The sequence below is a fragment of the Podarcis erhardii genome (assembly GCF_964252035.2).
Source record: "Podarcis erhardii genome assembly, chromosome: 7".
NCBI classification, from domain to species: Eukaryota; Metazoa; Chordata; class Lepidosauria; order Squamata; family Lacertidae; genus Podarcis; species Podarcis erhardii.
The window spans coordinates 84,407,874-84,432,638 of NC_138511.1; the positions used below are offsets into that span (position 1 = coordinate 84,407,874).

General features: G+C 48.5%; 2 protein-coding genes across 5 annotated transcripts in view; one reads left to right on the plus strand and one right to left on the minus strand.

Annotated features, from left to right (window-relative positions):
* Positions 1-1,098: 1,098 nt before the first annotated feature.
* Positions 1,099-24,765, plus strand: part of BCKDHA (branched chain keto acid dehydrogenase E1 subunit alpha) — a 103,866-nt gene continuing 80,199 nt past the window's right edge. Inside the window, exons 1-9 of one of the 2 annotated variants that reach the window (XM_081869256.1) lie at positions 1,163-1,317; positions 5,656-5,835; positions 6,012-6,098; positions 11,745-11,853; positions 12,457-12,618; positions 13,029-13,235; positions 14,168-14,309; positions 14,451-14,622; positions 15,785-16,946. In XM_081869256.1, coding sequence (XP_081725382.1) covers positions 1,207-1,317; positions 5,656-5,835; positions 6,012-6,098; positions 11,745-11,853; positions 12,457-12,618; positions 13,029-13,235; positions 14,168-14,309; positions 14,451-14,622; positions 15,785-15,955 — 1,341 coding nt within the window. In that variant the 5' untranslated portion in view covers positions 1,163-1,206 and the 3' untranslated portion in view covers positions 15,956-16,946. Of the gene's footprint in view, positions 1,318-5,655; positions 5,836-6,011; positions 6,099-11,744; positions 11,854-12,456; positions 12,619-13,028; positions 13,236-14,167; positions 14,310-14,450; positions 14,651-15,784; positions 16,947-24,765 lie in introns of those variants that run through there. The other variant, XM_081869257.1, reaches the window with a different exon arrangement.
* B3GNT8 (UDP-GlcNAc:betaGal beta-1,3-N-acetylglucosaminyltransferase 8) overlaps positions 20,526-24,765 on the minus strand; it is a 106,401-nt gene continuing 102,161 nt past the window's right edge. For all 3 annotated transcript variants that reach the window (XM_081869198.1, XM_081869200.1, XM_081869199.1), the window contains exons 2-3: positions 21,096-23,051; positions 20,526-20,950 (exon numbers count right to left, since the gene is read on the minus strand). In XM_081869198.1, the coding sequence (XP_081725324.1) occupies positions 21,824-23,051 (1,228 nt within the window). In that variant the 3' untranslated portion in view covers positions 20,526-20,950; positions 21,096-21,823. The remainder of the gene's footprint in view (positions 20,951-21,095; positions 23,052-24,765) is intronic.

The window sequence follows — 24,765 nt, forward strand, 5'->3', positions numbered from 1 at the left end:
CAAACCGTAGCCTAAGTTTCATTTCGTTTGTGCTTATTGTCCTTCTGTGAAATAAAACTATTTTTTTATTTTTTCATGTCCCTTGGAGACGGGGAAGCGATTCATAAACAGAATCAAATAAAAATTTTAAATAAAAATTAAAAAAAAAAATTGGGAGAAGGCCCACTCTCTGGGTTTAGGGCAGTGCAGGTGTGTCCCCTGCACAGGTGGCTGAGAAGAGAGGGGGCTCAAAATAACCATCAGCACCACCTATATTTACGCAGGTGCCTAGGGAAAATATCTCTAAAAAAGCAACTGCACCCCAAGGAATCACTGTGAAAAGAAGAAATATTTAGTATTGCCACAGTTCCATCCCTGACCGGGTTGACCCTCAGAATAATTTCCTCCACAGGTGTTGGGTCTTGCTTCCCCATTCACCCCCCAAGTCACTTGGGGCCGGCGACTTCTTCCCCGCTCTCCCTCCTCTACCTCGCAGGGTCGTTGTGCCAGGTAGAAGAGACAGAACAGGGTCCCAGAGGGAGAGAGAAAAAATCCAGAGGAGGGGAGAAGGACTCATCCCTCGGGATGGTTAGGACGAGGATTAATAATAAATAATAATTTTGTTTTTTTTTATACCCTGCCCTTCTCGGTTCAGAAAACCGGGCTCAGGGTGGCTAACAACAAATTTAAAACACTCAATTGATGCAACAACAACAACAACAAAAAAAAACAGCATAAAATACCGTATAAAACGTGAATAACAATAAATTCAGAATTCAAAAATCAATTTAGGGGGGGGACATCCATCCAATAAACATTAGGTGATTATTCATTACGTTCATAGCCCCTCCTGTCAGAGGATCTTGGGCTGCTGCGGGGGTCCGGATTTTCCCGGACGCGGATAACACCGCCGGCGGAACGGCCGCCCGTCCGGGGAAACCCGGGCGCGTGGCATTTCCCGCTGGGACACCTCAAAAACGGCATTTTTTAATTTAACTTTGTTTTATTCCATCCCGCCGACTTTTCTGTCAGGATATTGTTTGAAGTACGTCAACACGCCCGAAGAATCACGACCCATTCCTTGGCTCTATTCCCAGGGCCCCGTTATCTTTCGGAGCGAGGGCGGCGGCGGCGGCGTCTTTCCCGCCTCCCTCGACGGAGGAGGAGGAGGAGGAGGAGGCGAGGCCTAGTGCCCGGCGCCCGCCTCGCGCTTCCCAGCCGCCCAAAATGGCGGCGTCGGCCAGGCTCCCTTGCGCGGGGCTGCGCTCCCTGAGGCGCCTGCTGCTGGGACGCCCCTCGCACCCCGGGCGGCTGCCGGCGAGGGGGCTCCGCGCAGGAGTGAGTCTCCCGAGGCGGCCCCCCCCGACCCCCTCCCGCAGTCACGACCCGGGTATTTGGGCCCCATTTAAAGGGAGGCTTGGATAGACATGGGGGTTTTTTTTTTCCCCTCTCAGCGAGAAAGGAAGTCCCTGTGCCCCACTTAGCCGTGGGGGTTTCTTTTCCTTGGGGGGCGTATCAAATAAGGGGTGGAAGGAGAGGTGGGACCCCCCTTCCCTGGGGGTCTAGAGGTGGGGTTATGTCTCTGCCCTCCCTCCAGATCTCTTTCCCCCCCCCAACCCTAAGAAACCAAAACAAATCTCAGAAACCCACATTTTTCAGGGTTTGGGAGGCAAAGGCTGGATGGGGGTGTGGGGTGCGAGGGAGTGGGGAAGTTGCACATTCCCACGTGGCACTTTGCACGTGTATGAGTGCAAACTTTGTGTGGGGGGGGGAGGAGTGGAGCATTTTATATTGCGGGTCCATCTGTCCTTGTTGAAAATGCTATATCCGTCTTCTCAGAAATGGGTGCCCTGCAGGGATTTTTAACTGGCATATGTTTACTGAAATCTTTGTTAATGCTAGTCTATTGGGAGTTGTTGGATGGATGGATTTATTTATTTGTTGTGTTTCTTGTGTTCTTTATGTGAACTGCTTCTGAGTGAGCTCTGCCCAAATAATGACATGGGTCCTTATAATAGTGCACATTGTTAAACTGCGGAACTCACTGCTGCTGCAGGAGGAAGTGACGGCCACCAGCCCAGATGGTTTTTAAATGGATTTGATTTGATTTGATTTTTTAAAACTGGTTTTTATAACGCAGGTGGGGTTTTGTTTTTGTTTTTTTATAAAAAAAGGATTGGACATATTCATGGAGGACTGGCTATATCGATGGCTACTGGCCTTGATGGCTGTGTCAAGGTCAGACACAGTAATCCTTCTGAATACCAGTAGCTAAAAACTGCTTGGAGGGGACGTTGGAGAGTTGCTCTTACGCTCAAATCCTGCTTGCGGCTTTGCCACAAGCATGTGGTTGGCCACTGTGGGAAGAGGATGCTGGATCAGATGGGCGGTTGGCCGGATCCAGAAGGGTCTTCTTACATTCTTGCGGCTATTAATTTGGCTCACTCAAATGGGATGATGGCGGAGGGTGTGTGTATGTGTGTTGAGTTTGAGTTTCTACTGAAATGAGGCTGCATTTTAATGTTGTATTTTAATCTTGTTTTTAAGTTGCATTCTAATCAATTGTTTTTATACAGTGGTACCTCGGGTTACATACGCTTCAGGTTACATACGCTTCAGGTTACACACTCCGCTAACCCAGAAATAGTGCTTCAGGTTAAGAACTTTGCTTCAGGATAAGAACAGAAATCGGGATCCGGCGGCGCAGCGGCAGCAGGAGGCCCCATTAGTTAAAGTGGTGCTTCAGGTTAAGAACAGTTTCAGGTTAAGAATGGACCTCCAGAACGAATTAAGTACTTAACCCGAGGTACCACTGTACCTGGTGTTAGCCACCCTGAGCCCGGTCTTGGCTGGGGAGGGCGGGGTATAAATAAAATTTGTTGTTGTTGTTGTTGTTGTTGTTGTTGTTTGGCAAAATCTAGAAGACCACAACTTCCCTGCATCTTATGAACTTGAGTGGTCTGTGGCCTTGTGGCCAAACACAAACACATAGACACTCATAATGATAGCCAAAAGTTCATACAACTGGCTGCTTTGCATTGCTGTTTGCAAGAGGTTCCCCAGAGGCTTTTAAGCAGAGGTTTTATGGCCACCTGGCAGGGATGGTTTACTTGAGATTCCTGCATTGCAGGGGGTTGGGCTAGATGACCATCAGGGTCCCTTTCCAACTCTTAAATTAGGAGTACGCCCCATTGAATTCGGTAGGATTTACTTTCCCGGTGGGATTAAACTCCCAAGTAAACATGTGCAGGGCATATGAGGCTGTGAGAGGGAGTCGATTGCCTTGCGCCCTGATGAAGGTGGGAGGCTTGTGTTGGAAATGCTGCAAATATCTATTTTCCAAAACATTCAGCAGGGAACCAGTCTTTTAAAAGACATCATCGCATGTGGTTGGTGTGTGTGTTTGTGGCAGGTCACCCTGTGTGTTTTCAGCACTTGGAAAACACTTTCTTTCAGAAAGGGAGGGAGAGAATCTGTTTCCCCTGCAACTTTCTCCTGCCTGATTGGGCCGTCTCAAGGGGCGTGTGTTTCTCTTTCTTTTGGGACCACATCCAGTTTCCCTCACCCTTTCCCCAGTGTTGATTTACTGAAGTCAGTTAGCTTTCTTGTCACAGCTTTACAGGTCCCAGATCTGTGGAGATAATTTTCCTTCTCTCCCTGCCAGCAGCCAAGGACGTGGTATTTGTTTAACAAACATGTCTGTCCTGGATTTAAAGGCTTATTCCACTGTTGTTTTCGACAGCTCATATAGCCTGAATAGGGAACCTGATCTCTCCAGATGTTGTTGAACCATACAGGGACAGCCTCTATAGTGTGTGATCCACTGGGTAGATCACTTTCTCTGGTTCTTCCACCCAGTAATATGTTACAGGCCTACATTTGCAAAATAATAATAATAATAATAATAATAATAATAATAATTTATTTGTACCCCGCCCATCTGGCTGGGTTTCCCCAGCCACTCTGGGCAGCTTCCAACAGAATATTAAAATACAATAGTCTATTAAACATTAAAAGCTTCCCTAAACAGGGCTGCCTTCAGATGTCTTTTCTCTTTGACATCTGGTGGGAGGGCGTTCCACAGGGTGGGCGCCACTACTGAGAAGGCCCTCTGCCTGGTTCCCTGTAGCTTTGCTTCTTACAATGAGGGAACTGCCAGAAGGCGCTCGGCGCTGGACCTCAGCGTCCAGGCAGAACGATGGGGGTGGAGACATTTTGCATTTTGTTTTAGCAAAAAAACCACAACCCTGTATTAGCCAGGCCTCCCCCCCCAACATTCTCTCTTTTCACCAAGAAATGAGAGCCAGTGTGGTGGAGGGAGGGGGTAGAGCAGGGGTCGGCAACCCAAGGCCCATGGGCCGGTAGCAGCCCATGAGGCTTGTCTAACCGGCCCATGGTGACCCCTTCTGCCACCCCCGCTTCCCGCTCTTACCGGTGCGGCGTGGCAGAGGGACCAACTTTTAGGTTGATGGCACCTGTGCGCATGGGCACTCCTCCAACCTGGATGTGCACCAGAAATAGCATGTGTGCACGCATGCGGGACGGAGAAGTGCCCATGTGCACACGCTATTTCCAGCGCACTACCGGGTCAGAGGAGTGCCAGAAATAATGTGTGCGCTCGCGCACGGGCGCTCCTCCAACGTGGAAGAACACGCGTGTGCACACACTCCCGCCCATCCTCCGATGGATGGAGCGTCGACCGGCCCATCCTTGGATAAGGTTGCTGACCTCTAGGATAGAGTGTCAGACCAGGGTGCAAATCCCCACTCAGTTATGAAGCCATGCATGTCACCCTGAGTTCCTTAGAGAAAAAACTGTAATTGCAGTAAGCACATAATAAATTGAACTGAGGATGGGGATATCATGTTAGGGATGTGCTCAGTTCTTCAGCCTGGGGCAGGGAGCAGATTTAGCCCCTACTCCCACCCTACTCCTTACGCTAAAACATTGCATCTGGGACCACGTTTTATCACTGTGTTGTGTTTCTATCCTACGAAGCCCGGCCTACAGAAGAGCTCCCGACAGTGTTTCACACAGGGCTGGACTTTACCTACCACCCCTGACAGCCCCGTCCTTGCAGAGAGGCAGTCCACTGGGAGGGGAGGCGCACTGCATGCGCAAGCACATCATGGGATCTTGGCAGTACATGCCACCTCCTGCTACATCGTCACTGGGGATGCAAAGCAAAGGGGGTTAGAGGGTTGGTGGGACCACCTTTTGAAAAGCCAAGGCACATCGCTCGCTGCTGTGATATGGAAGCTGGGGGTGGGGGGAAATACCTATGTGGTGATAGCTTTGCAGAATGACAATTGTAACTAAAATAAAATAGGTAGCTGTGTTCGTCTGATGCAGTAGAAATATATATATAATTTTTTTTTTAATCCAGTAGCACCTTAGAGACCAACTAAGTTTGTTCTTGGTATGAGCTTTCATGTGAATGCACACTTCTTCAGTATCTGTGGGTATCTGAAGAAGTGTGCATGCACACGAAAGCTCATACCAAGAATAAACTTAGTTGGTCTCTAAGGTGCTACTGGATAATTTTTATTTATTTATTTATTTTTAATTTCTACTGAAATCAAATACAAAACATTTCAGTTGCCTCGTCACTGTATGGCATGATGCAACTCTGTTCACCTTTTCACAGGTGTGTTGTTCTCTCTTTATCTGTCCCAGGTATGCCTTCAACAGCAGGAAGAGTTTACCTCTTTGGAGGAGAAGCCACAATTCCCCGGTGCCTCGGCCGAGTTCGTAGACAAGCTAGAATTCATCCAGCCTAATGTCATTTCAGGGATTCCCATCTACCGAGTTATGGACCGACAGGGGCAGATCACCAATCCCAGCGAGGACCCTGAGGTAAGACGCAGGGGCCTTGTCAGTTTGTCCAGTTCAGTGCGCTGTGCAGTTCTGCATTGCCGCTTGAAGAAAAAAAAAATCAAGAGGTTCTTGCAGGAGCCAAGGAATTTTGAAATACTTTCCTTTGGCCCTGTTCAAATATTTTTTGTCCAGCGGCATTTCTCCCTCCCTTGCAGCTTCCCCAAGAGCAGGTGCTGAAATTCTACAAGAGCATGACGCTTCTCAACACCATGGATCGGATTCTCTACGAGTCCCAGAGGCAGGTATGGCCGCATTTCGCATGCACACATGCTATAAGATTCTGCCCCCCTCATTCAAAAAACAAATTGTTCTATTGGGAAGGTCATGTCCCATTAAACTTTAATTAGTTTAATGTAAATGCCCAGTGCGCTTCCATCGTCACAAGTCCCACTACAGCAGAGCATTTCGCGCAGCAGTTTAGAAGGGCAGGAGAGGCAGTATCTTTTCAAAGAGGAGTCTTGGAGCAAGCGGTTTGGAACTCAAAGAAAGGTTTATTTACAAAAACAAAAAAAAACCCCGGCGATGAACCACACATATCAGCAAACACGCCCAAAAGGGGAGAAGGGGGAAAAGGGAACAAACACATGGGAGACTGACTATTTATACAAACTCATGTTCCTGGAAGCCTAATGACCTCCAGCTGCTCAGTGATTAGAGCGTTTCTGCTACCTTTTAACCCTTTGATAGCAACACCCCCTCTCGCTCGTAACACTGAGCTGTACCAACCTTAATTCAAATTTAAACCTGAACAGAAACATTTATGAGATTGCGGACTCAAAGCTTTCGTAAAACCGTCTGCGAGATTTTCTTGGCTTGGACAATACTTTAGTTCAATTAAACCTTGTTTTACACTTTGGCATACATTTTGATAACGGATATCCAAGTGTTTTGTGTGTGCCTTGAATTGACCTGATTTAGCTAGTTTAATACAAGGTTGATTGTCTTCCCACACTCTGATAGGTAGGGAACATTCTCCAAACAATTCTTGTACCAGTTGCTTATAAAATTCCAGTTCTCTACATACATCTGATAATGCATTAAACTCAGATTCAGTTGAACTTAAAGCTATAAGTGACTGCTTTCTTGATCTCCAACCAATTAGTGCATTTCCAAATTTTATCGCCATTCCTGACACTGATTTTCTATCTGGTCCAGCATCTGCCCAACTACTGTCGGCCCAACATTCAAGTTGTGTGCTGCCCTCTGCTGATAGTTTTAAGCGAAACCTTTTGGTAGTTTGGAGATACCTTAAAACTCTTTTTACTCCTTGCCAAGCATGCATTGATGGTTTTTCAGCTTGTCTACACAGCATGTTGACAGCATATGTTATATCGGGCCGAGTCCACTGTGCAATGTGGAGTAGACTGCCTATCGCTGACTGGTAAACCCCGGGATTAGAGAACTCTGCCTGTTGCTCAGCTTGAGCATCCTTTATGTAACTTAACTCCATTGGGGTTTTAACACCAGCACAGTTGTCCATTTTAAACCTTTCCAGCAACTGCTGGATCTTAGCTTCTTGGCTGAGCCAATAGTTCCCATTTTCATCTTGCTGAATTTTAACTCCTAGATAAACAGATACATTGCCTAGTGATTTTATCTGAAACCTTTCTCCAAGCTTTGTGGCAAATTGTTGTGCAAGTTTATCATCCTTTCCACTGTATAATAAATCGTCAACAAATATCAAGACTGCTTCTTGTTCACATCCCGAGCCTTTTAGATAAAGACACGCATCTGCTGCGCTCTTTCTGAACCCCATGCTCTCTAGAGCATCGTTTAAGCAGGAATTCCAATTACGGGCGGACTGTTTCAACCCATAAATGGATTTGTGTAGGCGCCAGACCTGGTTTGGCTTGTCTCCTTCAAAACCCGGTGGTGGTGTCATATAGACTTTCTCCTGTAAGTCTGCATTTAAATAAGCCACATTGACATCAAAATGAAACAGCTTATTTCCCTTCTTAGCTGAAGAGGCTAAAAGCATTCTTAGTGACTCCGATCTTGAAGTAGGGGCATAGATTTGAGAATAGTGAACACCTTTGCGCTGCGAAAACCCTTTTGCAACTAGTCGGGCTTTATACTGCAACTCTTCAGTAGTTGTGGGCTTTAAACGATATACCCATCGACAACCTACAGCTTGTTGCCCTTTCGGAAGCTCTGTACTTGTAAACACACCGAGAGACTTCATTGAAGCCATCTCTTTTTCCATTGCTTCCTGCCACTTTACGGCTTCTGAGCTTGGAAGCTGTTGTACTTCCATATAGCTATCTGGCTCACACTGTGCCATATTTACGTATACACTTGTCACCTTAAACCGCTCTGGCGGCTTGCCCTTTGTGGCACGGTTTGACCTGCGCAATTGCTCCTCTTGTGCCCCCTCTGACCGTTGGCTGTCAGAATCTGTCTCAGACTTTACGTCTGGATGCGCCCCTAGGGATAAAGACCTCCGTTTAGATACCTCCCTTGGGCTTGGTGTTGCAGGTGACCTGCTTCGCTTTTGCTGTCTGCTAGGCCTACTGGGTGGCGATGTTGGAACACTCCTAGATTTTGGCTTTTCTACCTTAGGAGAAGAACCTTGTGCCTGGTCAGAATCTGCATCTGAACCATGTGCACCATCCCCTTCTGGCTCATTACTCTCTGGACTTTCATTCTCAGCATAAATGCCTAAATCATCTCTCAAAATGTCAGGGTTAGCATGTAAGTGAGTCCATCCGGACTGCTCACAAAATTCAGCGCTCCTACTGAGGACCACTCTTGTAGTATCCCCATTTGGGTTCACGAATCTCCAAGATTTAGCGTGTGGTTCATACCCACAAAAGATGAGTTTCCTAGCCCTTGGACCTCCCTTTTTCCTTAACGCTTTTGGGATAAGTACATAGGCTTGACATCCAAACACCCGAAAGTAATTAATTTTGGGCTTCTTCCCATATAAAGCAAAATAAGGGGTAGTGCCAATTACAGAATTATATACTCGGTTCAGAATATGAGTAGCTGCCTGCCAGGCTTCCCCCCAGTAACTTTGAGGGAGTTTAGCATCAAACAACATAGAGTTTGCCAACTCTTGCAGAACCCTGTTTTTACGTTCGGCCACGCCTCCTTCTTGGGGGGAATAAGGTGTAGACAGACGATGCTTAATTCCCTTTTTCTTAAAGAAATTCTGCAACACAGAGCCGGTAAATTCTGACCCTCTGTCTGTCTGAAAAGCAAGTACTTTAGTACCGAATTCAAGTTCTACTGCATGAACCCAATTTTTAACTGTTTCTGCAGTATCTGCTTTGGTTTTGAGAGGAAAAAACCATGTGACTTTTGTTTTGTCATCCGAGAGACACAGTGCATACCTCGAACCTCCCATGCTAGCAACAGGCATTGGGCCACATAGGTCCATATGCACAAGTTGGAATACTTTGTCAGATTTCCTATCTGAACTGGGATGGCTGCATCTATGAACCTTTGCCCTTTTGCATGCAGTACAATCCAAATACTTAGCACATTTGTTCATTTTGCACCCTTCTGATAATTCAGGTTGCTTTTTAACATACTGAAAATTAATATGTCCCAGACGGCGGTGCCATAAATGAACACATGAATTATGGGTAGGCGAGTTCACACAACCAGCATGAACCTGTTCAACTTCATCTGGACTTGTCTCAAAATAATATAACCCATTTCTGCATTCCACCTGCAAAAGAGATACGTTATTCTTTGAAATAGTGCAAACCCCATTTTCAAACACAGTTTTAAACCCAACTCTATCAAGTTCTGACACAGACAAAATACACCCCTTCAATCCCTTTAGCACGTAGGCATCGATTTCTGTTTGCAAACAATTCAAGAACACTGTGCCTACGGTCTCTAAGGAACGTTTAGTTGAATCTGCCATTGTCACAACTTTAGGGGTTTGCAAATGTCTGCAATTCTGCAAACGGACACTAGATGGCGCCACCAGGTGGTGAGATGCACCACTGTCGATCAACCAGCGTAGATTGCTGCCTTGGCCACGCCCTTGCATCAACGCCATTGCTGAAGCCATGTGCTGTGTGCTGTGGGAGTAGCCACAACCTCCTCCTCTTCTTCGACGTCCCCTGGAACTCCTTGTCTGGTAACTAGGGGTAACGGCCTTGGTGCTGTCTTGACCAGGTTCACGTGTGCAATTCCTGATTAGATGGGAAGGGGAACCACAGCGAAAACAGTGTCTAGCTGCAAAAGCATTTACTGTGTTCTCAAACTCAGCATCCCCACTCTTAGGCACAGCATAACTCCCCTTTGAAGACAAACCTCTTTCTCTTGCCTTCCAATCTTGCCAATTTTTCCCATTGAGTCGCGTAAACGGGACAGTAAAACTTTCCTGGGACTCTGCCATCCTCCCTGGGGCTTAGGAATGATACTCACACACCTGTAGACCGTCTCCCAGCTGCTGAGGTGGCTCCTTGAGGAATAAGACGTCTTCCAGCGAGTACAAACTGCGCAGTGCCTGTTTAAAACTTTTCTAGGCACGTTGCAGGACTCAAGCTGCTTTGAAGGCTTTCGTTGTCGGCAACCGCTTCTGTCTTCGCTCCAGTCCTTTCATAAATCACTCTGAACTGCACTCCTCAGCTCCTTCTTAACGTACAAACATCCATAACCTGTCCCATTAAACTTTAATTAGTTTAATGTAAATGCCCAGTGCGCTTCCATCGTCACAAGTCCCACTACAGCAGAGCATTTCGCGCAGCAGTTTAGAAGGGCAGGAGAGGCAGTATCTTTTCAAAGAGGAGTCTTGGAGCAAGCGGTTTGGAACTCAAAGAAAGGTTTATTTACAAAAACAAAAAAAAACCCCGGCGACGAACCACACATATCAGCAAACACGCCCAAAAGGGGAGAAGGGGGAAAAGGGAACAAACACATGGGAGACTGACTATTTATACAAACTCATGTTCCTGGAAGCCTAATGACCTCCAGCTGCTCAGTGATTAGAGCGTTTCTGCTACCTTTTAACCCTTTGATAGCAACAGGTCACACAAAGTATCTCCTGACTTGGGGATGTGGATGTAGCCTGGCCTTCTCCAACCTGATATTTTGGTTGGACTTCCATCACCCCTGAGCGCTGGCCTTGCTAGCTGGGGCTGATGGGAATTGTAGTCCAAAACACCTGGCTTACAGCAGGTTGGGGAAAGTTGGCCTCGGTCCAGTATACCTGAAGGAGCGTCTCCACCCCCATCATTCTGCCCGGACGCTGAGGTCCAGCGCCGAGGGCCTTCTGGCGGTTCCCTCATTGCGAGAAGCAAAGCTGCAGGGAACCAGGCAGAGGGCCTTCTCGGTAGTGGCACCCGCCCTGTGGAACGCCCTCCCATCAGATGTCAAAGAGATAAACAACTACCTGACATTCAGAAGACATCTTAAGGCAGCCCTGCTCAGGGAAGTTTTTAACGTGTGATATTTTACTGTATTTTTGGTTTCTATGGAAGCCGCCCAGAGTGGCTGGGGAGGCCCAGCCAGATGGGCGGGGTATAAATCATAAATTATTATTATTATTATTATAATGTAGGACTGTCCGACAGGCCGATTGCGATCTACTGGTCGTTTGCGGGATGCCCCTTGTCGATCATGGTTGCTCATGCCCCCCCCCCAAAAAAAGCTCAACAACTTTGGCCCCCCTCAAAAAAGCTGAACAAGTCTGGGTAGATCACTGCCAGTTTTTTTATAATGGTTGTAGATCGCAGTCTTCACCTTCCTTAGAATCATAAAATTGTAGAGTTGGAAGGGACCATGTGAATCCTCTAGTCCAACCCCCTGCAGTGCAGGAATCTTGCCTAACATGGGGCTCGAACCCACAACCCAGAGAATAAGAGTCTTTTGCCTCCTGACTCAGCTATCCCTTCCTCCTTCCATGACTAAGTTCAGTTTGTTTTCCCTAGGGTCGGATCTCCTTCTACATGACCAACTACGGGGAGGAAGGCACCCACGTGGGCAGCGCAGCGGCTCTTAGTGACACCGATCTGGTCTTTGGACAGTACCGTGAAGCAGGTAAGGGACAATTCACTTTCCCTCCTGCTGTCGTGTGTTGTGCTACTAGCTGCTCAGCCACTGGGTGGCAGCACATGACAGCTCAACACTGCAGTGCTCTTAACAGCATTAGGCATGTTTGCATCCTCAGCTCTCACCCCAGCAATACTTCTTCTTTCCTGTTATTCCACTTTTTAATCATTTGTTCCCATTTTCCCTTAGGATACACTGTCTCTTGGGCTGGTTAGTTCTGCACACCGTGTGACTGTTTATAAACAATTAAAGGAGCCGATTAGATAGGCACATGGTACCATGTGCTTTAAAGATTGATTGATCTGTTTTTATATTCCATAATAGCAGCCACTGCAATAGGTGTCCTTAATAGGCCTCCTTTTCTGCAGTGTAATCTAGAATTTATTTTATAGTAGGCTTTTGAACCTTGACTGAGATGGTCCCCCACCCCCAAATGCGCTCCTCTCGTCCATCAAATGACCCCCCTCTGTGGAAGAAGCATTGCTCCTGAACTCTGTGCATCAACTAGTGTGCTGTTAATACCATTACTGGCTTCTCACTCTGATAAAAGGTGCTTCCGGTTAATGTCATGTTCCCTCTTGCTCCTCCTAGGTGTACTGATGCACAGAGGGTACCCTCTGGACCTGTTCATGGCACAGTGCTACGGCAATGCCAGCGACACAGGGAAAGGCCGTCAAATGCCTGTTCACTACGGCTGCAAAGATTTGCACTTTGTCACCATATCATCCCCACTAGCTACGCAGATCCCACAAGGTGAGGCGCAAATGGGGTTGAAAATTTCCAAGATGATAAAGGGTCTGGAAACCAGGCCTTATGAGGAACAGTTGAGGGAACTGGGTATGTTCAGGCTGAATCGGTGGTTTAGCTTGATCTGTGGTAGCTTCAAGTAAACATAGCATCTGATCCTCTTTCCCTCTGGCAGAGTCAGGAGGTGTGAGACACCCCAGGCTGGCAAATCCCCCTTTGGGGTCGTTGCCAAAGGGGTCTGGGAGCTGAGCGGGTCACGACACTGCTTAGTATGGACAGATCCTCCGCTTTATTAATGACACAAGGGTTTGTTACAACAAAACAATCCTTTGTTTGAAGACACAGTCACAGTGAATTGGCTGTGTACCCATCTCTTTCCTTGTTCTCATTCCCTCTCTCCCCTCCCCATCTGGCAGCTGTTGGCTCCGCCTACGCCATCAAGAGGGAGAACACCAACCGGATTGTCATCTGTTACTTTGGGGAGGGCGCGGCCAGTGAGGGCGATGCCCACGCAGGCTTCAACTTCGCCGCCACCCTGGAGTGCCCCATCATTTTCTTCTGCCGCAACAACGGCTATGCCATCTCCACCCCGACGTCTGAGCAGTACCGGGGCGACGGAATAGGTGAGGGGGGTCAGGCCAGGGTGTGGGTGGGGTGGAGAATGCTCTGAGGCTACATGACCTTACCCTCCTGCCCCAGATTCTGGGTAAAGCAAGTATAACATAGAAAGTCCACTTTGGAAGGCTCTGCTGTCACCAGCCACTACCGTGTAACTAGCACAGAAATATACGTGCCTTTTTTCATCTTTATTTTGGCATTGTTTCATCAACTGTCCTGGAAGCACCTGCTGCACCGTGAAGCGTGGCTTCCCAGAGTAGGGCGTGTCATGTTGGGAGTGAAAGTTAATTTTTGCAAATTTCCTCAGCTAGGGGTCTTAAAATAATGTTGTGGGGAATTCAAAACTGCTGTTATTTTTGTGATCAGACAACATTTAGCCTCTGTAAGTCTGCATTTGATGAAGAAACATGTAAACTGCTTTTGGGAAACCAATGAATTTTAATATTAACTTCTGAAAATGTCAGGTAATGCTAAAGAATAATAATATAGCTGCAAGTTCTTTTTTAATTATTTCTAGGCAGTTTTGCACACATTTTACCTATACTAAGTAAAACTAAATTACAGTTGTACCTCGGGTTAAGAACTTAATTCGTTCCGGAGGTCTGTTCTTAACCTGAAACGGTTCTTAACCTGAGGTACCACTTTAGCTAATGGGGCCCCCCACTGCCGCCACGCCACTGCTGCACGATTTCTGTTCTCATCCTGAAGCAAAGTTCTTAACCTGAGGTACTATTTCTGCGTTAGCGGAGTCTGTAACCTGAAGCGTCTGTAACCCAAGGTTACAGATGAATTTTACCAATTTATTCAGCCAAAATATCTTTCAAATTCCCAAATCAATTTTACGACTTCTTAGCACCTCTTATTTTTGGAATTTGAAAGTTAAAAAGTCCAACACTCCCTATTCCCAGAGCGCTTATCCTTTGCTTTCTTCCCACAGCTGCACGTGGTCCCGGCTACGGCATCCAGTCTATCCGGGTGGATGGCAACGACGTCTTTGCCGTGTACAATGCCACCAGGGAGGCCCGTCGCCGGGCTGTTGCCGAGAACCAGCCCTTCCTGATTGAAGCCATGACCTACAGGTAGGTGTGGAGCGAGCGGTGGGGTGGGAGTGGGGGGAGTCACTGGAGCACAAGTCCCATAGCCTGAGAAGGAAGTGGCCTGATGTAGGGGGCGGGACCAAAGAACCCACCTGAATCATGAGCTGCCCGTTTCCCTCTCAGGATTGGCCACCACAGCACAAGTGACGACAGCTCCGCCTATCGCTCAGTGGACGAAGTCAACTATTGGGACAAGCAAGACCACCCTATCTCTCGTCTCCGTCACTACATGGTGGGCAGAGGCTGGTGGGATGAGGACCAGGAGAAGACGTGGCGGAAGAAATCCCGCAAAAGGGTGAGTGGCTTGGATGTATGGTGTCCACGTTACCCTCCGGCTTGGCTGTGTTTCCGTGGGTGCCTGCTTGCAATAAATAGGCAAATGTTCAGGATTCGTACAGAACAATGCAAAATATGAGCAAAGGCCAACAATATTGAAGTCTCCTAGGAAGAACGGAGAAAGCAGCCTTAATGCTGAGTCTGACTTCCACAGGGTGTCGGGGGCTGGCTAGGTGAGGAGGAATGGTGGGAGGCTACAGCCGGAGAACCTGCCCAGGGAAGCATCAGTGGGAAGTCTCTGAGCCAGGAGGTTGGTGGTGGGTTGCAGAAGGGTGTTACCTGTAGCAGAGCAAAAGGCACAGAGAGCCCCTCCTCAAAAGAGTTTGAGACTGTTGCGAAGGCTGCAGAGGAGCCTTGGAAGGAAGTGGGAGGCTCAGAACCCCTGTTCCGGCCCAGTATACCTGAAGGAGCGTCTCCACCCCCATTGTTCAGCCCAGACACCGAGGTCCAGCTCCTAGGGCCTTCTGGTGGTTCCCTCACTGGGAGAAAGGAGGTTACAGGGAACCAGGCAGAGGGCCTTCTTGGTAGTGGCACCTGCCGTGTGGAACACCCTCCCATCAGATGTCAAGGAAATAAACAACTATCTGACTTTTAGAAAACATCTGAAGGCAGCCCTGTTTAGGGAAGTTTTTAATGTCTGATGTTTTATCGTGTTTTTAATATTCTGTTGGGAGCTGCGCAGAGTAGCTGGGGAAACCCAGTCAGATGGGCAGGGTATAAATAAATTATTATTATCGTTATTAGTATTAGTAGTAGTAGTATTACTACTACTACTACTACTTCTTCATCATCGGGCTAGTACTGCCCATGAAGTTCGCTGTTGTGTTTTGTCTCTCTGAATAAAAAATTGACTTTACTTCTCATCTCGAGTTTCTGTGCTGAACTGCAGCCAAACCAGCCCAGGGAAATTGCAGTGCTCCTCCGATCAGCTTTCTAAAATAGAACCACTTCTTTGTTACGAATAGAAGCATCCTGGCTGAGGTGGGACAGAACCGTGGGTGCTCCTTTTCAGAGAAGCCAGGCACCTGCCCCACCCTCCTTTTCTTCCGCACAGGATTGTAAAGCAAATCGCAGGTCCGGAACGGGGACTCCCATCTCTGCTTTCCTTTTGTGTTCCTCAGGTGATGGAGGCCTTTGAGGAGGCGGAGCGCAAGTTGAAGCCCAGCCCTCAGTTCCTCTTCTCCGACGTCTACTGCGAGATGCCCTGGCACATCCAGAAGCAGCAGGAATCCCTGGAACGCCACCTCAAGCAGTACGGCGAACACTACCCGCTGGGCCAGTACGAGAAGTGACCTGCCTTCTCCTCGCCTCTCTGCCCTCCAGCAGATGGGATGTGCAGGAGATCTGGCTCAAACCAGCGTGCAGAGAGAGAGAGAGGTTTCGTGTTCTGGGCAACCCCTTCCTTGTCACAGTGGCGATCGTGTGAAAAGGAAGGATCAGTTGCTAAAAGACTCCGCACCGGGGGGGTCCCTTTTGGATACTTTGGGGTTGAGGGGCTGGCACCTGTAAGCTGTGTCATTGGGCCCCACCCAGGGGCTTCAGACTAGCTTGTAGTAACAGCCCAGACTGTTTCTTTGCCCCCGTTTTTAGAATCTGCTAGTTGCACAGAGCTTGTTCAAAGCACACGAAACATCCACGGCTCTCCTGCTGTGGATGTGAATTGCCTTAGATCTGCTGCTTCCCCGACTCTTCTCCTGCTCCTGGTACCTTTTCCTTCCATGATTCTGTCATTCAGCCAGAAATTGGGCATAAGCTAGCAGGCAGCACCTTGGTTTCCCCTGTGGGGGGCAAGCATTTTTGCCAAACGGATCCCTAATGCCATCGTAAATGTCTCCGGAACGGAATACCACTTTGGTGGAATCTGCCGCTAGAAGTCAAGATGCGCTGTCTAGGGTGGGAGGCCGCAGCTGGTGTCCTGTCTGGGAAGTAAATCCAGGCCCTCTTTGGATAGTGTCTTTTGGGTGATAAATGGCATTTTTAAGGGATGTGAACCTCAAGCTTGTCAACTTATTTTTTTTTAGGGGTTTTAGCAGCCAGGGAGAGTAATGCTGAAAGATGTAGTTACGACTGTCTTTCCTGGCCTTTTCCCGAGCCCTTTCTCCAATCTAAACTGGCACCTGGAGGGGGGCGCTCTCTTGGTCTGTTACACTTGAATCAGAAGTTCTTACCACTGAAAAGCAATGGTTCTATTTGGGCTGCTGGGAGTAACAAGTGTCTAGGCAAATGTATGTTATGAACAAAGGGGCACATTGGGGAATTAATAAAACTTTCGTGGGCATTTGCCTCTATGCAATCTGCTTTTCGACCAGTGAGAATCTGCAACCAGGGGTGCCATATCCTTGGTTGGGATAGTTATCAGAATGGGTGGAACCCGTTTGACAGTCACTTGGGAAGGAAAGAATGGCACTTTGCACGTGCTCAGAGACACACTGCCTTCATTTCACAGGAGTTAGGGCTTGCACCCTAAATCAAAGCAGGCTGTGGGTTCATGTTAGATGAATTCATGTTAGAATGATTAAAACTGTGGTAGAGCAAAGTTAGCTGCTTCATCTCTTCTCACCCTGACTGCGATGAATATTCTGCAGTTGCACTACAGCGCCATAGGGTCGCATCCAATGCCAGCCCTCTGAGTAGACCTACTGAAGTTAATGGCCATGACTAATGCAGATTTATTAATTTCAGAGGCTCTTGTCTGAGTAGAACTTGGTTGGAAACAGGTACTAGGTACAGAATCCATCATCTTCAACACCTTACGGCACATTCCTTAAAATTTTGTATCAAGAGTATTTTCCTAGTTTACCTGTTATTTGAACATTGCTTTGTTTTACCACCTGTCAGCCATCATGTGGAAGGACACTATAAAGATTCCTTGGCCATCTGCTTTCCTGTCTACAACCCTGTTCTGTCCCTTTGATACCACCTGTCGCCCTTGCATTTTTTGCCTCGACTGCTTGCCCCAGCCAAAAGGCAGACTTTTTGGTTTATAAAACACAACACTGAAAACAGCTTGCCTCCCTGCTGCGCCATCGTTTAGGAACCACTGCCTTGCTGTAAAATAATAGTTTGGCACTAGATTACTAGCCTGGTATTTTAAAAGCACTTGCAAATACTTTCCAAAGAGCAGCAACAAGTATAACTTCCAACCATGGCAGACACAAATCACATGATCAATACACAGCACCTGAGGCATATTTTATTATATCTGTACATCATTGCAGCATGGGAGGAATAGTCTTCCCTGCTCTTTAAATAGATCACATGGAAACATCTGAACCTCCCTCAAATTTCTGTGTAAGATGCAGCCAAAAGGCAGCCACTAATAGCCTGTGATTTCATAGAACACCTCTTTTTTGCCATTGATGAAGGTGGACACTTTTCCTTAAGGTGTATTTAAACACTAGGAGGCCAATAGCACAGACAAGTTTGCTGGCCTCCTTTGTTCACCCAGGTTCTCTGAGTGCCTTGGAGATCAAGCCACAGACCTTAGGGGGGAAATGCTTGCGGTGGGTAAACACGTCAGATAATACAGAACTCTTCAGCAGGATCTGCCCAGCCTGTACCCAGATCCGGCATTGGGGTGATGAAGGTGCAGAATGAGAGTCCAACCCAGACTCAGTACCACTCTTACCTGACCCATCTCCTGAGCCTTTAAAAGCAGCCTGACAGGTGTGAACCAGGCAGAGGTTTATGCACCACTTAAGTCATGGGTAGGCAAACTAAGACCCGGGGGCCGGATCTGGCCCAATTGCCTACTAAATCCGGCCCGCAGAGGGTCCGGGAATCGGCGTGTTTTTACATGAGTAGAATGTGTCCTTTTTATTTAAAATGCATCTCTGGGTAATTTGTGGGGCATAGGAATTTGATCATTTCCCTCCCCAAAATATAGTCCGGCGCCCCACAAGGTCTGAGGGACAGTGGACCGGCCCCTGCTGAAAAAGTTTGCTGACCCCTGACTTAAGTCTTTCTGCAGCAAATGTCGTAAAAGCTGCACCCGCTTCTTTTCAAACGTGTCCAAGTACTTTTCTGCTAAAGGCCAGGACAAAAAGATGGCAGCCTTAGGATCCTGAGTGGTTGTGCATGTCTGCAGTCCTCCTTGCTTCAGCAGGGAGAAAACGGCATTCAAGTTGCGTGTTGGATTTTTAATATTTCTGATTAGCTGAGCCAGCTCTGGTACAAGAGCTGTATAGAATCCCACTGTGTGATCAAAGAGTTTGATTGAAAGCAAATTTGACAAGCGCCTGAAATGTACAGGTAAGTACCCAAGGGCCATCTAGTCAAACCCACTTGCCATTGCAGGAAATCTATCAGTGCGACATCCCTGGTGGGGCTGCAGACCTTCACACCAGAAAAATGTTTCTAGCAGGGGTTGATCCTCCAAATGTTTTTTTAACCTGGGTGATCTGAAAGAGTCAGAGTTGTTTGCCTTTCCAAATCTGAAAATTTGTCATTCCCTAACATTGAGCTGCTGCAGTAGAACTGCTCCCTCCGTATTTTCACATCCCTCCTCTATGCATGTTTAGGTTTGTTTCTTTCTAAAGGCAATGGCAGCTTGGATATTTGTTCCCCACGCACTAAGATGGCCTTAACAGATTGGAGGACTGGGCCAAAACTAACGAAATTAATTTCAGTACGGACAAATGTAAAGTTCTGCACTTCAGGCAGGAAGAACCAGATGAACAAATATAACATGGTGGGGGACACCTGGTTTACTAACAGTACATGTGAAAAAGGATACTGGGGTGTTAGTGGACCACAAGTTTAATGTGAGTCAACAATGTGACGCAGCAGCAAATAAATAAAAATACTAATGCTATTCTAGGCTGCATCAACAACAGTCTAGTGTTTTGATCAAGGGAACTCATAGTACCACTGTATTCTGCCTTGGTCAGACCACCCCTGGGATACTGTGTCCAGTTCTGGGTGCCACAATTTAAGAAGGATGTGGACAAGCTGGAACGTGTTGAGAGGAGGGCAACCAAAATGATCAAGGGTTTGGAAACCAAGCCTTATGAAGAACGGATGAGGGAGCTGAGTATGTTTAGCCTGGATAGGAGGAGACTGAGAGGGGATATGAAAGCCACCTTCAAATATCTCAAGGGATGCCACACAGAAGGTGGAGCAAGCTTCATTTCTCCTGCTCTGGAGGGGAGGACCTGAACCCATGGCTTCACACAGCTGTCCATGGAGGCGCAGGTCAATTCTGTGTCCAGGGCAGCTGTCTGCCAGCTCCATCTGGTATGCAGGCTGAGACCCTACCTGCCTGGGGACTGTCTCGCCAGAGTGGTGCATGCTCTAGTTCAGTGTTTCCCAAACTTGGGTCTCCAGCGGTTTTTGGACTACAACTCCCATCATACTTAGCGAGCAAGACCAGTGGTCAGGGATGATGGGAAGTGTAGTCCAAAAACAGCTAGAGACCAAAGGTTGGGAAACACTGCTCTAGTTATCTCCCACTTGGACTACTGCAATGCACTCTACGTGGGGCTACCTTTGAAGGTGACCCGGAAACTGCAATCAGAATGTGGCAGCTAGAGTGGTGACGGGGGGGTGGGGGGTGGCCGAGACCACATAACCCCGGTCCTGAAAGGACCTACATTAGCTCCCAGTACATTTCCAAGCACAATTCAAAGTGTTGGTGTTGACCTTTAAAGCCCTAAACGGCCTCGGTCCAGTATACCTTAAAGAGCATCTCCACCCCCATCGTTCTGCCGGACACTGAGGTCCAGCACCAAGGGCCTTCTGGCGGTTTCCTCATTGCGAGAAGTGAGGTTAGAGGGAACCAGGGAGAGGGCCTTCTTGGTAGTGGCGCCCGCCCTGTGGAACGCCCTCTCATCAGATGTCAAAGAGATAAACAACTACCTGACATTTAGAAGACATCTGAAGGCAGCCCTGTTCAGGGAAGTTTTTAATGTGTGACATTTTAATGTATTTTTAATCTTTGTTGGAAGCCACCCAGAGTGGGGAAGCCCAGCCAGATAGGCGGGGTACAAATAAATAATAATAATAATAATAATTATTATTATTATTATTATTATTATTATTATTATTAAAGTTACAAGAAAGGAGATTCCGACTAAACACCAGGAAGAACTCTCCTTTGGTCATACCCCCTGTCTCCAAGCCATACCCTACTTTGGCCATTTTTCACACCCCAAACGGCTGTTCCAACAGTGCAACCGTCTCCCTTTGAAGATGGTGGACCCTCCTTCCTTGGAGACTTTTAAGCAGAAGATGGATGGCCACCTGTCATGGATGCCTTCGTTGAGATTCCTGCATTGCAGGGGGTTGGACTAGATCAGTGTTCCCCAACCTTGGGCCTCCAGCTGTTTTTGGACTACAACTCCCATCAGCCCTCGCTAGCAAGACCAGTGGTCAAGGATGATGGGAATTGTAGTCCAAAAACAGCTGGAGGCCCAAGGTTGGGGAACACTGGACTAGATGACCCTCGGGGTCCCCTTCCAACTCTCCCATGATTCCACAAATGTCTCCTTGAACTCCGATCACACCTTTTGCTTGTCCAGGAGGAGGATAGGCGGCGTCTGTTGGTGTAGAAACCTGCCTCCTGTACAAAGGCCAAATTTACACCCATTGCTCCACCCACTTGTACCTCTGGCCACGCCTACCGCCAGCATGCGGCCCCTCAGAAGATGGCACGGAAGAGAATGCGGACCTTTGGCAGTAAAGGGCCCCACCCCCGGTCGAAGAGATTGAAGGTGGGCCTTGACGCAGCCAGACGTGTCCTCTGCCACTGTAATACCACCCTTTCCGAACCACTCCTCAGAAAAACGCCCCTCTGGTCCTCTGCTTTCTACCGGGCTGCCTGCTGCGCCACCGGCCAACCTCTCCCCTCTCCATGCTGCCACCCCAGAGCAGACATAAAACAGTAACCTAAGGAGAGGTGCCTCTCTGACCCAGTATTCGTATCTGGCCCCTGCCTCTAGGAAGCGCCCAAGCAGAATACGAAGGCAGTGGAGTGGCGCCGCCATTCGGAACTGCCCTTTCTCCGCACACAGACTTTTCAAGGAGGCCGTTCCCTCCCTCAACTGCACACCGGAGGTCCTCATGTCCAAAAAAGACACAGAAGGCTGCGCCACATCTGCCTCCATCCGCCTTCAGCGCTCGGCAGGAAGCGTCTCGAACCCATTGTTCCTGACTCCCATCGTTCAGCAGCTGAGGTTCGGGTCTGTGATCTGCTTCCACAGCTGGAAGGTCTGTTGGGGGCTGCGGCGGTGGACCAGCAACAGCCTGCTGTGAACGCAAGGATCGCTGCGGTCCTTTTCCGCGATGTCAAAGGTCAGGAAGCCTGGGTGCGCCTCGGGGAGGATGCCCAGGGCTTGGAAGCAAAGGCCCGTGTAAACATCGTCGATGGGGTAGAACGCGATGTGTCGGGAGATGAGGTGGAGCCAGCGGACTAGCGGCCCCGAGAAAATATACCCCCCGCCCCCCGCGTAGGATGGGTAAGGCCCCACGTAATACGACTCAGGGACGTAGTATTTGCTCCGGCGGACGCGGAACGGCGAAGCGTTGGCCATCACTTGGCCGGTGTAGAGCATCTTGTTGGCATCTAGAGACCCCAGGTACTCCAAGACCTTGGGCGTGTTGATGAAGACGTCGTCGTCCCCCTTGAGGACGTAGCGCACGTCCCGGCAGTACTCCACGGTCCAGCTGAGGAAGAGGAAGTCCTTCAGGGTCAAGTTGAAGAAGGTGTCCTCAAAGTCCCACATCAAGATGTCGCCGTAGCTCCGGCTCTCGTACTCCACCAGGTTCTGGAGCCGAGGCCCCAAGCGGCCCTGGGCCGTGCCCAGCAAGAAGACCGTGCGGACGGGCAACCCTCCGGGCTCGCCCTCGCGCCCCCACGTGTCCCGCACAGCCTGGCGGGCAGCAAAATTCCCCGGCAGAGATTTGATAGCCAAGAGCAGGAAAGTGCGGTTCTTGGTGCCGGAACACTTGCCCGCTTGGTTGATCAAGAGAGAGAAGTTCCGGCATTCGTCGTAGAGGAGGAAGTTCCTGTAAAGTTCTGGATAGGAGCTGAAGTCGCTGATTTTGGCCACCCGGCTTGCTGCCTCGGGACCGGCGGAACAGTCATTCCACGAGGTGTTCACCAGCCCGTCGTCCAAGTCCTGGAAGATCTGGTGCTGCTTCTCGTTCCAATAGGCGTTCGTCCGAGGGATGCTCTGGCGTAGCTGGTGCAAGGAGGCGTTGAAGCGCTGCAGGGTGAAGGCCGGCAAGTCGTCCTGGGAGGGCTGGGCCGTGGTCGGGACGCCGTGCCCCCCGTGAGGGGTCGGGACCCTCTCGGCCTCCTCCACAGTCCACTCAATGTAGGCTTTGAGGGCAACCAGACTCAGCAAAGCAGTAGCCACAGTGATGCACCGCGAAGGTTTCATCTCCTTCCTGGAAAGCAAGAGCAGAGGGGAGAGTGAGGCTCGGAAGGGCTGAGGAACGGGGTGGAAAATAAAAATCATTATTAGTAATAATTAAAGATGGCAAACATCATCCCATTCATAGTACTCGCGCCATCTGTAAAATGTTTTTCTCTTTCCAAAATCCACCTCTTTGGATTTAGCACTCGATATATATATATATATATATATATATATATATAATTTATTATTTATACCCTGCCCATCTGGGCAGCTTCCAACAAAATATTAAAATGCCGTAATACATCAAACATTAAACGCTTCCCTAAACAGAGTTGCCTTCAGATGTCTTCTAAAAGTCAGGTAGTTGTTGTTCTCTTTGACATCTGATGGGAGAGTGTTCCACAGGGCAGGTGCCACTACCAAGAAGGCCCTCTGCCAGGTTCCCTGTAACTTGGTTTCTCGCAGTGAGGGAACTGAAAGGAAGGTCTTTGGTGCTGGACCTCAGTATCCGGGCAGAACGATGGGGGTGGAGATGCTCCTTCAGATATACTGGACCGAGGCCGTTTAGGGCTTTAAACGTCAGCACCAACACTTTGAATTGTGCTCAGAAACATACTGGGAGCCAATGTAGGTCTTTTAAGACCGGTGTTATGTGGTCTCGGCGGCCACTCCCAGCCACCAGTCTGGCTGCCACATTCTGGATTAGTTGTAGTTTCCGGGTCACCTTGAAAGGTAGCCCCATGTAGAGCGCATTGCAGTAGTCCAAGTGGGAGATAACTAGAGCATGCACCACTCTGGCGAGGCAGCCTGCGGGCAGGTAGGGTCTCAGCCTGCGTACCAAATGGAGCTGGCAGACAGCTGCCCTGGACACAGAATTGACCTGCGCCTCCATGGACAGCTGTGAATCCAAAACGTCTCCCAGGCTGCGCACCTGGTCCTTAAGGGGCACAGTTACCCCATTTAGGACCAGGGAGTCCTCCACACCTGCCCGCCTCCTGTCCCCCCAAAACAGTACTTCTGTCTTGTCAGGATTCAACCTCCAACTGCCTCCAGACACTCACACAGTATATATATTCTGTTTTACAATTTAGAATACTCATTTAAACATCCTTAAAATATCAACGATTTCCCTTCTTCTCTTTCCATGGTTCATTTTGCACATCATAAAGGTAAAGGTACCCCTGCCCGTACGGGCCAGTCGTGTCCGACTCTAGGGTTGTGCGCTCATCTCGCTCAAGAGGCCGGGAGCCGGCGCCGTCCAAAGACACTTCCGGGTCATGTGGCCAGCGTGACGAAGCTGCAGCTGGCGAGCCAGCACCAGCGCAGCACAGGGAAACGCCGTTTACCTTCTCGCTATAAAGCGGTACCTATTTATCTACTTGCACTTAGCGGTGCATATCATAAATCCCTGCATATTTTACAAAAACTAAACCATTCAGTATTCCATTATTACATCTATCAAAACTTATCTACACTGTTGAATTTATCTTAATGCTGCCAGCGTTTTCAAGTGTACAGAATTTCCCACCATATATTCAATAAACGTTTTCCAGTCTTCTCTAAATGTATGTTCTTCTTGTTCTCTTATTCTATATGTTAAGTCTGCAAAGCTGCACATATTCCGTCAGCTTAAGTTGCCATTCTTCTTTAGTTGAGACTTTGCTCGTTTTCCATTTTGGGGCTAACAAAACACGGGCCGCAATAGTGGCACGGGATTTAGCACTCTTAATAGCTCAGTTGTT